The sequence below is a fragment of the Zeus faber genome (assembly GCF_960531495.2).
Source record: "Zeus faber genome assembly, chromosome: 9".
NCBI classification, from domain to species: domain Eukaryota; kingdom Metazoa; phylum Chordata; class Actinopteri; order Zeiformes; family Zeidae; genus Zeus; species Zeus faber.
This window is the reverse complement of record NC_137197.1, coordinates 16,109,100-16,124,147: the sequence shown is the minus strand read 5'-3', so window position 1 is coordinate 16,124,147 and position 15,048 is coordinate 16,109,100. Positions and strand designations below refer to the sequence as shown.

The following is a 15,048-nucleotide window of genomic DNA, read 5'->3' as shown; positions in this document are numbered from 1 at the left end:
AAGGCATTGGGAAGGAGGAGGAGGAGGGGGCCCCGCTTGTTCTTCACTCAAGTTCACTCGTTCCACTTCTTTAATTTGGCGCCTTTTCGATTCGCTGTGTTGGTCGAGGTAGCTGGACCCCCCCTCCCCAACCCCCGCAGGAATTCCAGCGGAAGCGACTCAAACACAACGAATGTGCATTCAATACACAGGAAAACACGCAAACTCATAATGAGATACTTTAAGGAAAGATTTTTAAAAAGGGGGGGGGGGGGGGTGCGAAGGGTGTTCACGCCAACAACAGCAGCAAACCATAATTTCTGTCCCCCGTTGTTGCATGAAAGGGCGCTGTCAAGTGGAAGAGAGAAGCCCGTCTACAGCATGTCTCCATCTCCCTCTCTCTCTCCCTCCCTCTCTCTTTTTTTCTCTCTCTCACACACACACACACACACACAAACACACACGCACCCGCGCGCGCACACACACACACACACACACACACACACACACCACACAAGTTGGCTGTTGTTGGCCCTGGCTGGGGTGCCGAGCGGAGTGGGGCTCAGTGTGTCCGGGGCAGGGGCCAGTGTGGAGAGCAGGCTCTGCAGAGTAATGCCGGGTGCTCGGCCGCGGGGACGTGCTCAGCGTGGGTAAACCATGATCGCCGGGTGCAGGGAGAGAGACTCAGCGCCGGGCACAAGATGAAGGCAGAGGGGAGGGAGACCTCGGCGAGCCGCAGACCCGCCGACATTCCTCCGCCGCCGGCGCTCCTCTTCGGCCTCGTCCTTCCCCTGCTCCTCTTCGCCGGTAAGACGCCGGGCGCTCTCAAGGGTCCACGGATTGTTACTTGCAACCGCTTTGCTTGCAAGGGGACGGGTACAGGGAAGGGTCATCTCTTTGTTAAATTCCAAGCCACAGAGTTGGGGTAAACAAAAAAAAAGCGCGAGTTTGTTCATTATTTCTTTGTGATTTGATTTTAGCAATCAGAATCCGTTCAAAATTGTTAAGTTTTCTGGTATCGTGTGGACTCTGCAGGCCTATTCTGCTCCGTCACGTGATCAAGTTTATTTGTACGGCACGCTTCGTACACAAGGGCGATTCAGAGAGCTGTGCGTAAGGCGTGAACACGCATTCTATCAAAGCAAAGAGGAACAAAAAGCGCATAAATAAAATCCTAGAAACGGCCTTAAAAAAAAGACCCATAATAACAAAGACAACCGGTTTCAGTGCAATTCGAACACAGGCCTAATCTACCCACCCGGATGCACCCGTTCCAGATTGCCAGGCCTCTTCCTATGGACCGTAACTACGGCTGCGTTCAGAGTGCTTTTTTGTTTTTGAATAACGGGCCGTCATTATCCAGCCCCCGTTTGATTTGGGCCCCGTCCTCAAAAGAGCTGGGAAGGGGTCTCGAGCGGCCGCCCGTCTTTGTTGCCATTCAAGGACGGGAAGTGCAGGTTAAGTGCAATGATATCCCAGGCTTCGAGGGGGAGAGACAAGGATGCGGAGGGAGCTCAGTGCCGACGCGGGGTCCGCTCTTCGGGAAAAAACCCACCCGGAGCGCCGGGCGAGGGACGGCTCTTTCCGGCGGGGGCCCGGCGATAGATTGAGTTTTTTAAAATGTTGACGCTTGGGTTTAGTCCCGTGGTCCGTAGCACACTTCACGCCGGACCACGGCGCTTTTGCAAAGCCTCATAATGACTGGATCCTGTGTCTATCTCCCTCTTCGCTGCTGACAAAGAGTCACTCTCTCTTTCTCGCTCTCCTTTCTCCCTCCCTCTCTCTCTCTCTCTTTCTCTCTTTCTCACCCCCCCCCCCCCCCTTCTCCCTCTTGCCCCCTCCTTTCATGGCAGTAAACTCGCTCTAACAATCGCCACCTTTGTCTCATCGCCCTGGCAACTCCTGTCAGGCGGACCAAATGGTTACCCCGGCGATGGGGCGATGCCATGCTAACTGCTTCACAAAAGAGAGTGAACATTGCAGTCGCTCTCTCTCTCTCTCTCTCTCTCTCTCTCTCTCTCTCTCTCTCTCTCCCTCCCTCACCATCCCTCCATCCCTCTGCGCGTTATTTTTCCTCCTCCTGTCGGTGCTTCCACCAGAAGCCAAATGACCGGGCCCTCACGACTCGGGCTCCTCTGACTTATCGGTGCCTCCCCTGGGAGCGTTGGAAGGTTTTTGCGTGGTGCGTGGTGTTGCCAGGACACTGCTCCTCCATAAAGGCCAGAATGCGGTCAGCACTGTAATACCTTCTCCCTACGTATCCCCGGCAGGGGGGCCGCGGGATAATTAGAGCAACACAAATCAAAATCTGTATATTATTTGTTCGCCGACGGGGGGGTCGTGATGAAGCCCTGTGGGAGCGACGTTCCAAAGGACTGGGAACAGTAATGGGTCAAGATGTGTGACCCGACGAGTCCACGTTACAGCACCGAGTCATTTCAAGCAGAGGGATTTGTGTGTGTGTGTGTGTGTGTGTATGTGTGTGTGTGTGTGTGTGTTTGTGGGGGGGGGGGGGGGTAGTTGAAACATTGACATAGTCGAAGGACCAGGATCGAAGGAAGTAGACTGCTTTGTTTTTTTTCTACTTGTGATGGTTTTTAAAAATTGGAAATAATGAAATATCTATTTTTGAAGAATCGTGAAATGATGAAAAAATAGATTTAAACACAAAGACATCGTCTTTGTATCATCCAAATTGCACTCCCCTCACTAACGGTCATCGTCAAAGTTTCAAACCTAAAGTTTCAACATTATGGGTTTATGTTCTTTAAAAAAAAAATAAAAATCAGTTTTAGGATTGTTAGGCCAACTTGTTAGGCCAAAACCAATATGGCGGTAGCGGCAGCTTTGTAATCGGTTAGTACTTGATGACCAGGTTCCAGGAAGTCAAAGTCCGGCCTCGTAGCAACGATCCAGGGCGGTGCTGTTTAGAGAACTCAGACGGTTTGATATTTGAAGGGGGCGGTCCCAGCTCTGGTTCTAAGTGTCTATATTTGTAAGTCAAGACCTTAATGAAACCCTTAAACACGTATCACATTGACCTGTGACCTCAACATGCTGGCAAAATCGTGAGTTTTTTTGCAATAACTCTCTATAATTCCACATTTTTTATACCCCTGAAATTTCATCTCATTCTGTTTATACAAATAGCCTATCCCGTATACATAACTCTATTCCCTTCACTTCTATTCTGTACCCCCACTTTGTATTATCCTTTTGAGCCTTATTTTATTTTTATTTTATTTGTATTATTCTATTCACTAACTGCATTAGGTTTTAGTTTCAGTTAGTTGGTCAGTTAGTTGGCCAGGAATTAGGTAAGGCTTATTGTGCAGAATCTCCGGGTGCGTTGCGATGACATTTCACTGCATATATGTATGAACGTATGTATATGCATGTGACGAATAAACCACTTGAATCTCTTGAATCTTGAATCTTACCCTCGATGTTTGGTTCAATTTTCAAAATGTTCTAATGGAATTTCAGCTCGTTTTCAGCCTCGTTAGGCTTAATATCAATTTTCTTCATCTTGTTGCTGCTGATAGTACGCGTGCTGCCCCACGACTGGTCAAGAATTTCAATTTTTCTTCATTAGCGTCAAAGATGTTTCCAACTCGCCTTGCCTCACCATTGCGGCATTGCACTGCCGCTGGTCGTCAAGGCCTCAGCCGATGGAGATCCTGAAAACAAACAAATAGACCTTAAGGCGTATGTTTTTCTCTACTACTTTACCCCCGCCCCCCTTCAGGGGCGGTCTCGGCGGTGAACGTGACCAGCCAGGCCCAGCTAGTGCGGGGCACGGTGGGCAGGGAGGCCCTGCTCTCCGTCAGCTACACCAGCAGCAGCTCCGACCACCCCGTCATCAAGTGGCAGCTGAAGAGGGAGCGGGACAAGCCGGTCACCGTGGTGCAGTCCATCGGGACGAGCATCATCGGGAACCTGAGGCCCGAGTACCGCGACCGCATCCTGCTGTACGAGAACGGCTCCCTGCTGCTCCACAACCTGCAGCTGTCCGACGAGGGGGCCTATGAGGTGGAGATCTCCATCACCGACGACACCTTCACCGGAGAGCACTACGTGGAGCTCACTGTGGACGGTACGAGAAGCCCGAGCAAACAGAGCGCGATGGGTTGGAATGTTCAACTGGCGTCCCCCGCGGGCCAAGTGGGGCCCCTTTGAATAAATTTGAAGGTCGTCAAGGAACATACAGTACATTCATACACAGTGCATATCACCATATGACTTTTCAGAAATTGTGTGCATTTAAGAATATAAATCCTATATTATTTTGAAATGTATTGGTTCATTTTTAAGCTTTTGTTGTGGTGATTTGGAGCATACAGAGGTGGTTTTGCGTCTCCTAGCTACACTGCAACAATGAAAATGACTTTGCCTTACTAAGTTTCCAGGTGGAAACTCCTGGCCCCGACAGTATGCAGTTGAACAGCCCTGGTCCCTGGGCTACACTCACCCCTGATCATCTCTCCTCTAAAAAAAAAAAACCCCAAAAACATTTTATTGGGATCAGTGTGCGGACACAGTCTCTTGGTGTGCACGTGACTGGAATTCCGCCGAAATAGCTTCACTTCAGTTTGTTACGGCGGTGTCGATGCAGAACATGGCATACAGGCTGTTTTATGCAATAAATAAAAAATAAAATAAATAATGAATCTAAAACAAAAAATAATTAATCAATCAATCAATTCATTTATAAATCAATTAATAAATTAATTGATTAATGGTCCATTTATCAGTTCTGTTGTTTCTCCTCTCGCCCCCCCTTAGTCCCTGTGACAAAACCTTACATCCAGATGATGGCCTCCTCGGTGCTGGAGTACAGCGAGTTTTTCAACCTCCACTGTTCCCACGACAACGGTACCAAGCCCATCTACGGCTGGCAGAAGGGAGGGACGGTGCTGAGCAACGACACCCGCCTGCTGCTGTCGGCGGACCAGAAGGTGCTGACCATCGCCCGGGTGCTGATGGCTGACGACGACGTCTACGTCTGCACGGTGGAGAACCCCATCAGCAGCATGAGGAGCATGCCCGTCAAGCTCACGGTCTACAGTAGGTAGACAACGTTTTACAGACAAATGTATTCTGTAAGTGGAAAGATTCAAACACAATAACTGAAATAATAGAAATTACATTTTTACAATTTTTTTCTTCCATTTCCCGCCCCCATATCAGGTCCCCAATGCAGTATAACTGAAATGAAGGTATTAAGAGACGATAAGACATATATAAATTAAACAAATTACAAAAACAAAAAAATGAAATAAATAAGTAGTACATTTAAATATAAAATACAAAGGTTAAATGTCTGGTGTCAATTACAAGACAAAGATGGACGGCCAATGTCAGTGTAATAAATAAAGAGGAGAACGTAAAGAGCGGTGATATTTATTGATAGTGGGTGTGTTTATATGGAAGAGGGTCAGTCATGTTTTTCTGACAAAATTGTACGTTTTGGTTCGACGAAGAGTAGATTTATTAATGGTAAGTTTGTCTCTTTGGGATCCTTATAAAGGATTCTCGATATTCAAAGGAATGACCAAGCACAGGCGTGAGTGAGTGAGTGAGTGAGTGAGTGAGGGAGTGAGTGAGTGAGTGAGTGAGTGAGTGAGCGAGCGACTGAGCGAGCGAGCTAATGAGTGATCGAGTGGACCCGGCACACAATCTAATTTCTTAAGAAAAACACATTCCTTTATGGGGAGACACTTCTTGTCCCACTGGAGCTCAGCAATCCATGGCTCATTAATATCGAACTGTGGAGAGAGAGAGAGAGAGAGAGAGAGAGAGAGAGAGAGCACTTTACCTCACCCCAAAGCCGTCTGGATTCCAGGGGTGGAACATCACTAAGTACAAGTGCTTTTAGTATATTCATTTTTACTCCACTACATTTCAAAACAGATGCAGTAGGTGTTGTATCTGCTATCACTACTCAATGGTACTTTTACAAGTACTTTTAATGCTTTAAGTACATATAGGAGCAAGCACTTATATACTTTTACTGAAGTAGAAATGTCAATGCGGTACTTTCACTTATATTTGTGTAATTTGGTGTTAGGGTATTATAATACTTTTTTACTCAAAAGTACTTCTTTCAGCGCTGCACTGCAGCTTCGTCCGAGGTCTCGCGGTGACTGTGATCATGTCATCATCATTTATGGCCAATAACAGACATGGCGCCGGCAAAGACTGTTTTTTCTCCCAAGGTTTCTATACCATGACGAATTCCTGGGGGCCGCTGTGTATATAAAACACACGTGCATTTACTTTCCCCGGCCCAAAAAAACACACGCGTCTGGCCAGGGCGGCCCCTTGTTTCTGCTGTGAGAGAAAGTCCAAGCAGAGCCCCGCTGTTCCTGAGCGAGCTGGGCTCCTCCATCTTGATTTTCTTTTCTTGTCTCTCCCTCTTTCTTTCTTTCTTTCTTTCTTTCTTTCTTTCTTTCTTTCTTCTTTTCTTTCACCCCTATTTGTAATCTCTCTCTCTCTCTCTCTCTCTCTCTCTCGCTCTCTCACCCCCCCCCCCCCCTTCCCTCTCTCCTTGTGGCCCCGTCTCCCTCTGGCGCAGGACGCAGCTCTCTCTACATCATCCTGTCCACTGGGGGGATATTCCTCCTCATCACCCTGGTGACTGTGTGCGCCTGTTGGAAACCCTCCAAGTAAGAGTCCCTGTCTCGCTCCTTCACTCGTTCGGGCCCTCTCCATGCTTCGATTCCAAGGCCTCAGCACATGCATCAAGGCGGCAGTTAGAATCTTAACAGGCCAAGCAGGCTCTCCCACGAGCATCTCACATGAAGTTTCCCCCGGAAATGTTCTGGCGCCAGGAACCAGCAGTTAAACGCATCACTACAAAAAAATATATATTTTTTTGAGGTTGTTTCTTTCGTGTTCATTATAGAAAGAAGCATCGCTCTGTCCCTCAGAGAGCACCCATCTATGAGGAGCAAAGTGAGAACGGCCATGATGGTAATAAATTACTATGTTGACACTATCCATAATGATAAGCACAGCTCCATGTTTTTTGTGAGGTTTTGTGACGTTGTACAGTTTTTCTCTTGCGGTTTTTGCCTCAATTGCATTTAAAAACTTTTTTTTTTCTATCAAATGTTGGTGTTTCCTAGTTAATTATCGACAAACCCCTTCTGGTGAGTAAAAGATTAGGCAATAATAATTGTAATTATTAAAAAAAAAAAAAAGTTATTTATTTATTAAAATATTTATTAGTTAATTAATTTATTTTTTTGTTTGTTTGTTTGTTTTTTTGTTTGTTTGTTTGTTTTTTATTTATTTATTTACTTATTTACTTATTTATTCATTAATTTATTAATGTATTATTAATTTCTTTATTCATAATTTTAACATATTCAAATTTTTATATTGTTTTTTTACATATTTATTATTATGTATATAAAAAAAAATATATATATATATATATATATATATATTTATATATATACACACAAAATTTCATTGATTTCTTTATTTATTTATTTTTGCAGTTGATGTTGTACCTAAACCCTCCACCCTTGGTCGAAGGAGCCCGATGCCCCTCTATGTTCTCAATGAAGACGTAAGTGACTTGCATTGACCACGTACTGTACAGGAGCTAGATCATCAACTTTGCCAACATCTTAAGCCTTCCTCCAAAATTATGTGCAAACACTTCATCTTTATTTCCTTTGTATTATTGAGAAACTGTGCAATGATGCTAATATTGTCCCTCTTCTCCAGGAAACACTGGAGAGGTTAGAGGAATGTTCAGGGAACATGCTCGGCCCGTCGGAGATGAGCGGCCCTGACGTGTACATCCCTTCTTCCCACCCTCCGTCCTTCTCCTCCATCACCGGCGACAGGCCCTTGTGGTCGGCCCCCCGCAGGTACCCCCGCAGCCCCATGCACTCCCCCCTGGCCCACCCGCTGCCGATAAGGCCCCCGGGCCTTCCGCTGAGCCCCGTCCATTCCCCTTCTCACTCTCCGGGGCCGTCACCTCATCACCACGTCTTCAGCCCGGTCAGGAAGCCCCGCCCCGCTGCCGGCCCCCCGACCAGCCATTTGCCTCCAAAGGCAAATGAAAGCGCAGGAGCCACCGACGAGGCTAACTCCCCGACGCCACAGTGATCAGAGACACTATTCAATGATGCTCCAATGCATTTCTGTACTCTGTACTCTGTATACCATGCATACTCTGATAAAGGTGTGTACAGTACGTTTATGATGTGTGGGTCTAGTGCTGGTGGGAGAGTGGACTGGATATAATGAGCTATGATAGGTTTTATTTTATTGAATTTGACCATTATTGAATCTGCCCTTGTGTGTTCTCCATCATCCACCATCAGTCCACCAATGTACATGTATGACATTACATTTTCGTCCTCTTTGTTGAGAGTAATTCAATTATCATCAGCATCTATGCCAACCATACATCAAGTTAAGACAATTTCCAGCTCGTCCTCATCTACTGTGTCTTGCCTCCCGATGAACCCCCTTGTGAACTTTTGATATTGTACTTTAAGTGCCTGTATATATGTAAAGGTATATGAATGTTTAGGTTGGGGGGGGGGGGTTCATCTTTTTTTTCTCTGCGGATTTTTGATTTTAAAACATTTAATTTAACATTCAACCCACCAGTGTATTTGTATTGTTGATTAGGTCATTGTACTGTATAACCTCAACATAAAGCAATAAACAACAATGAAAACAGATACATTTTTGAATTGTATTTATTCTGCTCAACAATAAAAATGTATATTTTACACAAACAATATATGCAAACTACGTGAGGCAACAGCATTCAGCGGATGAATTAAAATGTTATTTTTTAACTCATTTGCAACTTGTTATTCTCAATTTTTCCATTAGATGTCGCTCATACATTTCCATACATATTTATATCTGTAATTTAGGGGTCTCAAACCCAAACTACCTGAGTGCCGCTGGCCAGGGTGTCTCCTCGTAGGGGGGCCACAGTGGAAATCAAGGGACAACTAACCGGAAAATTTCTCTCCAAAACTTTTTTGCGAAACTTTTTCTTTTTTACACTGAGCATTGGTGAATTGCCTAAAAATGTATTACATTGAATTGAAATAAATAAATACATGAAATTCAAGACATAATTAAATGAATCAATCAAAATGTAATTAAAAATGTAATTGAAATAAAATGAATTCAAAATAGATCACATCAATCAATAAAGACAATCTTTGTTGCATTCTATTTTATTCTGTTTTATAATCTGAAAACATAGGAGAGAAAAGTTGCATAGATTAATTAAACATTGTGATTTAAAATATTACAAATAAAATGTATTATAATAAAAATGTATTTGCGGGCCATATTCAACAATAAATTAAAAACGTGTAGCGGGCCACATTAAATTGTCACATGTGCCAGGTGAGGGCCCCCAGGCCTGTAGTTTGAGGCCCCTGCTGTAATTGTAAAGAAAATCCTGAAATAGCACTTTATTTTGCTATTTTATTTTCCTGGTTTTATTATTTTGTTTTGTTTTTATAATATGGAATTGACTGTAGTTACTTCCTTGTAATAAAATCAGTATGTTGAAGTTTCTACTGTCATCAAAGGGCAGGAATTTATTGCGATTGAAACTGTACCTCAGCATTGGGAAACACTTAAAGATCTGATTCAGCCACGAGAGGTTTTTTGATTGATGGAAAAATGGAAAAGGGCTTCAGGGACAGTTTTTTTACGAGCTTCAGCAGGGAACTTTCAATCAGAGAGATTACATGTCAACGAGCAACAAACTGCTCTTGAACTAAAAAAAAACATGATTTACTAAAGATAGGTCTACAGGCCTAATCAATGTTCCAATCAACTCCAAACGTAACATCAGAGTCAATGGTGTACGGTCAGATCAAAGCAAAGTTCTTGGTATCTCCCATTTAGGTACAAAAATGTTATAGAGAGAGAATTCAACTGGGACATGCAGTCATTTATCCCTATATCTGCATTTGCAGCAAATAAGTGCTAGTTGAACTCGTAGAACTAGTTAATTACTACTCTCTTGTTATAGGGAATGCACAAAACAAAGCCCCTTTAAAGATTAAAAAGGATGATTTTCGACCACTAGAGGGAGCATTGGTCTATCATCAACATGGCCAAAACAAAACCAGAATGCCACTTGGAATCCAACTTCAATACTTAGGCGCTGTCCACACATACACAGATTTTTCTGAAAACACGTTTTTCCGCTCTGTTTAAAAAAAAAAGAACATGTCTCCATCCACACGACAGCGCAAAAACACTCACAAAATCGCAAAAACGCTCACATAAGCATTCCAGACAGGTAGTGGCGATAATATGTCATAAAACTTGATGTCAAACTTCACAGAAGAACATTAGGAGCGTACATACTGAGCTTGAGAGCCTCCAGGCGAACCATCAGGTTTTACTTCCTTTACGGACTTGAGTTTTTACTCTGCCCTAAGCTGTCTCCAGACAGCTCCACTGGAAAAGCTGAAAACGCCTTTAAACCAACCAAGTCTAAACTTGGCCCTGACAGGCTATGATTGGGCCACTCGGGCACCCATCATATGGCTCGCCCCCCAGTATATACTGTATACATGGTCACCGCCTGTCATACTTCCTCTTTGCTTATTCAGCTCTCTGTTGGAAGCAAGCCCTCTTTTACGGAAATTAAGAAAGACAATATTAATGAATTAATTATGTCGGCTGCGGACGCGAAGATAAGTGCAGGCTGCGGTGCGTGCATGATCCGCAGGGATGCTCACCCGTTGTGCATCTGCGTGTTGGCCAAGCACACGCAGAGGCCGCGCTGTCGGACCCGTTCTTCTGCATTGACTGCTCGAGTCTGACGCTGGAAGTAATCCGCCATTGTGCTGACATCTTCGGTTCGCTCCCTAGTCGTCACCATTCTGCCAAAAGGCCTTGGAGCGTCTTAGGGGAGGGCGAATAGGAGGAATTGGCTCTCCCGTCCTTGGGCCTTGTTTCGAGGCCACGCTTTCCCACCTCTCTGGATCTCTCTCAGCATCTTTGCCAGGTGGATCAGGAGGAGTTAGCTGTCACCAGGGGTTACAGGACTTCCATGCAGCTCTGAGGTGGAGGAGGGGGGGGGGGGAAGAGGCAGGTGAGGAGGCACAAGGTGCGACTCACAAACCGTCCCAGGGGCCTTTCCACCAGGAGCTGCTGTTGCTGGGGATCCCTTGGGCAGACCCCGGGCCAACTGCTCCCTCCATGCTGTCTGGGGCGTATTTTACAGAGGCTGGGGATCAGCCTCCCCGCCCGCGTCCCCTCCTGGTGCCGGAGTATTTCACCAAGAAGGTGAGGTCGTCTTGTGGCACTCCTTAAAGACATGCTCCCCATCCAGGCTTTCAGCCAGTGGTTGACCCTGAACATTGAGCCAGAGTTGGGCAACCTGGCTGGTATGGTACTCCATTTGGAATGACGACCCCCCCATTGGGTCATGATGCCATGGCTCACTGCTGGCCTTGGGCTCATTTATATGCATTCCCTCTGTGCTGGTGCTGGACAAGGTGAGGGAGGACAGGGTGGAACTGGGTCTGGTGGCCCCTTGGTGGCCGACACAGACTTGGTTCCCACTGTGGTTCCCATCTGAGGTCCCTCATCGTAGGTACACCGTGGGTGCTCCCGCTTTCGACCGGACCTCCTCCAGGAGGTGGAGGAAAAAACGTTGTCGTTGAAGTCAGCATTGCTTCTGGCACTTGTCTTGGCAAAACACGTCCGAAACCTGGCCTCACTGTCTGTCCACCAGTCCTGCTTGGTGTTCTCCACGTATAATCGGAGGGTTACGTTGAAACCCAGTCCGGTTTTTCAGCCCAAGAACATAAAAGAGGGGTTCAAATCAGTCATGATTTATTGCTCTTTGTTTTCTCCTCCTCTCTTTGGCTCAGAGGAGGGCGAGAGCCTACATATCCCGTGCCCTGTCGGGGCGATATTGGTTTATGTTGAGCACACGCACACCATATGGCAGTCCGATCACCTTTGTGTCTGGTATTTATCTCAGACAATTGGCCAACCCATGTCCCAAGCTCGTCTCACTTACTGGATAGTGGAAGCGATCTCATTGGCCTACTCCTCTGTGGGGTAGGAACACTCAGACGGTCCCAAAGCACATACTATTAGGCACCTTGACCAGCCATCTTGTTTCTTATTTGTTCCTCATGTGTGCCGCTACTGTTCCATGGATGAGACGCAGTCTGTAGGCCCAGTGACTGGCCCATGCTTTGCATGCATTCAAGCTCTGCTTTAAAGTCTGAAGTGAAGTCTGTGTTGCTCTCCATAGTGACTTGATGGACATCGCGATTCATTGTGACAATTCCCGTGTTCACACACACCCAAAATTCTTGGAGTGGTTTCACCTCTCTGTCTGCTTTGAAGAAAGACAATGGGTGGTGGTGCTCCCTAAAGCAGAGTGACAGTGTGACCAGGCCTTCAGTCTCAATTCGCTGCCTCTATAAGCAACAAGGTTTATATCTTCCTCCTGCTTTACAAGTTTCTTGCCATTAGTCACTCGTTTGAAAGTCTCCTGTGGCATTTCATTGCATTTTGCTCCCGAATCAACTTTAATTTCAGTGGGCTTCGGAATTATGTGCACTAAGACCAATCGTTCAGTATTCTCGTTGGCTCGAGGATTGTCACAGCAAGATTGAGGAGGATAAAACCCGTGGTACTCACAGGGATTGCCGGAGAGGACGAGATGAAGAGGTTTTGAGCTGTGAGTAACAAGGGCAAGGATTTTGCCGTTGAGAGCCACGGCTTTCAGGGGTTAAAGGTTCAGACGCTGCCCGCTTGTGCGGCAAGATAATGTCCGGGAATTTCTCGTCTTCGCCGGAGTCCAGTAAGGTTGCCAGAGACAGGGACTGTTGGTTCCACCACAACGTGGCTTCCAGCTGCATTCTAGTTAGAGGCAGGAGAAGAGGTAGTTGGACTCACCAGAACCCCCCCAGTAGTTGTTGAGTGTGGTGGATGGGATGGCTTGAGCAGCCACACCTGATGTTCGTTGGTTGGGCTGACGAGGAGCAGGTTTAAAAACCCCATCCAGACATGCACTTAGGATAGGAGCCGTGTCATGACATGTTCAATCTGCTCCTGGCTAATTCCACCTAGCCTCCCCTCTACAACTAACTGGTTTAAACAACCCCCCGCTGTCTGTGTCTCTGTGCCGGAGGGCCCTGAACATGTCCCTTGGGTGGCGTTTGGTGGCAAAACTGCCATATTGAGCCTTCCCCTTTTGGCTGACGGGGACAGGTGGCGAGGAAGTGGCCGGTTTGACCACAGTAGATGCACTCCTTAGCCTCCATTCTTTGGTGACATTCAGCTGAGGAGAGGCGGGTCCACTCCAGCTGCATGGTTTTCCTCTCCCGGGAAAGTGGGGACTTTGGGGCTGGGGAGAACAGGGGAGACTGGGGGAGGGCCTGGACCTGTTCTCGTGAGAGGTGGAGGGAAGGAACGAGAAGTGGGCAGAGGTGGCTGACGACTAGCTTTCTCCCTCGGACGCTCACAAAGGCAATTATCTAGTCTGGTAGCTAGGGAAATAAAGAATCAAGATGGGCAGATTCATTCCGGGCCACTAGCCCATCCTTTACAAGATTTAATATGCTCTGATATTAAGTTGGCCTGAAACGTGTAGTGTACCACTGAGGTGAAACAACAATCTGGGGATGAGTGGATGAAGAGCCAGGGTTTGAATACTTGAGCAAAGAGATGTGCAGATGCGCCGGTGGGTAAGGGAGCCGGGAGATTCAGGACCGGAAGCCATGCCCATGCTTATATACACACAGAGACAGACAGGGGAGACAGGAGACACAAGGGGAAAGGGACACATGAAAAAAACAAGGAAACAACTGGAGGCACGGCTGGAGCCATGACAAATTAGTTCATTTATTTTTTTATTTTTTTAACCTGTGCTGTCAGCATGCTGGGCATACAACAAGGAGTATTTGTATGGTATTGAATCTAGGACTAGCAACTCTTTATTAATTCTTAAATCATCAAGAGTGATTGATGATGCAACAACTCTGTCCTGTGGACAACCTATAGGATGACAAGAGCACAGTTTTTTGTTACACAGAGCCGCCACCAATCCTCCTCTTTGGTAAACTATTTTACCATGTTTTGGTCTATAAACAACAAATCACTACTCCAAGAGGGGGAGATTCACCATGGGTGAGACTAATAAACATAGAACCAAACAACATTTAAATGGAAAACAAACACTGGATGACAACATGTATTGAAAAACAGAGTTAATTAGGTCCAGGAAAACTGGAACAGCAATTGGATATGTGGCCTCTTCCTGTCATAGTTATGGCAGTAAATGAGGGAGGAAACAAGAGGGACACAATCAGGAGGTTGCTGGGGTGTTTTTAAAGCAGGTGTTGGTGGTGTGTGGGTGTGTGTGTGTGAGGTGTCCCCCAGCGAGTGCACAGGACTTATCCCAATTGGTTCTGGTGTACCTGTAAAAGGCCGGTATTATGTGGCTGACAGACTGACATGACAGGCGAGCCGGCGGGACCCCCATGCCCACCCACGCCCCGCGTAAGGGCAAGGCCTGCCCAACCGCAGCTGACCAGAGTCCAGCCGCCCCCCTGCAACCCAACCCACACCTACAACAGCAAGCAGACCCCCATGGGCCCCAGAAGGCACCTGGCGGCGCTCTCCTCTGCCCCACCAGGTCGCAGCACACGTTAAGCTACCAGGCGCAAGCCGCCAGGACCACAGCCTAGCCAGCAGGGGGCCAGCCCGTCCGCCCCCCAGCCAACCACGCCCCCACACCAACCCACCAGCAACCCGCCACCCCGGGAAACCACAGTGCTCATTGTGTGCTGTTGGCAATTGCATTTAAATTTGCAGGGTGTGGTGGTGCGAGTCCTTCAAGCAAGCTGAACCGGAATCACTCTCACCCCTCATGCCCTGCAGATCCTGGTCTGGTGCAGTGTTGTTCGGAGTAGGATTTCTGTGGAAGTGTATGTGTTCTAAGCGAATATGAGTGGGATTAAAATTTTGGGACAGACGAGGAGCCCGTCGGGGCAGGAGTGTGATGGGCAAGATAGCAGCCGTCCATCA

General features: G+C 46.7%; 1 protein-coding gene across 1 annotated transcript; it reads left to right on the top strand.

Annotated features, from left to right (window-relative positions):
- Window positions 1-577: 577 nt before the first annotated feature.
- hepacama (hepatic and glial cell adhesion molecule a) lies at window positions 578-8,539 on the top strand. Its single transcript, XM_080006915.1, has 7 exons — window positions 578-786; window positions 3,728-4,075; window positions 4,765-5,046; window positions 6,557-6,647; window positions 6,887-6,954; window positions 7,488-7,558; window positions 7,720-8,539. Exons 1-7 carry the CDS (start codon window positions 681-683, stop codon window positions 8,104-8,106), a joined length of 1,353 nt encoding a protein of 450 aa, XP_079863041.1. The 5' UTR covers window positions 578-680; the 3' UTR covers window positions 8,107-8,539.
- Window positions 8,540-15,048: the final 6,509 nt, after the last annotated feature.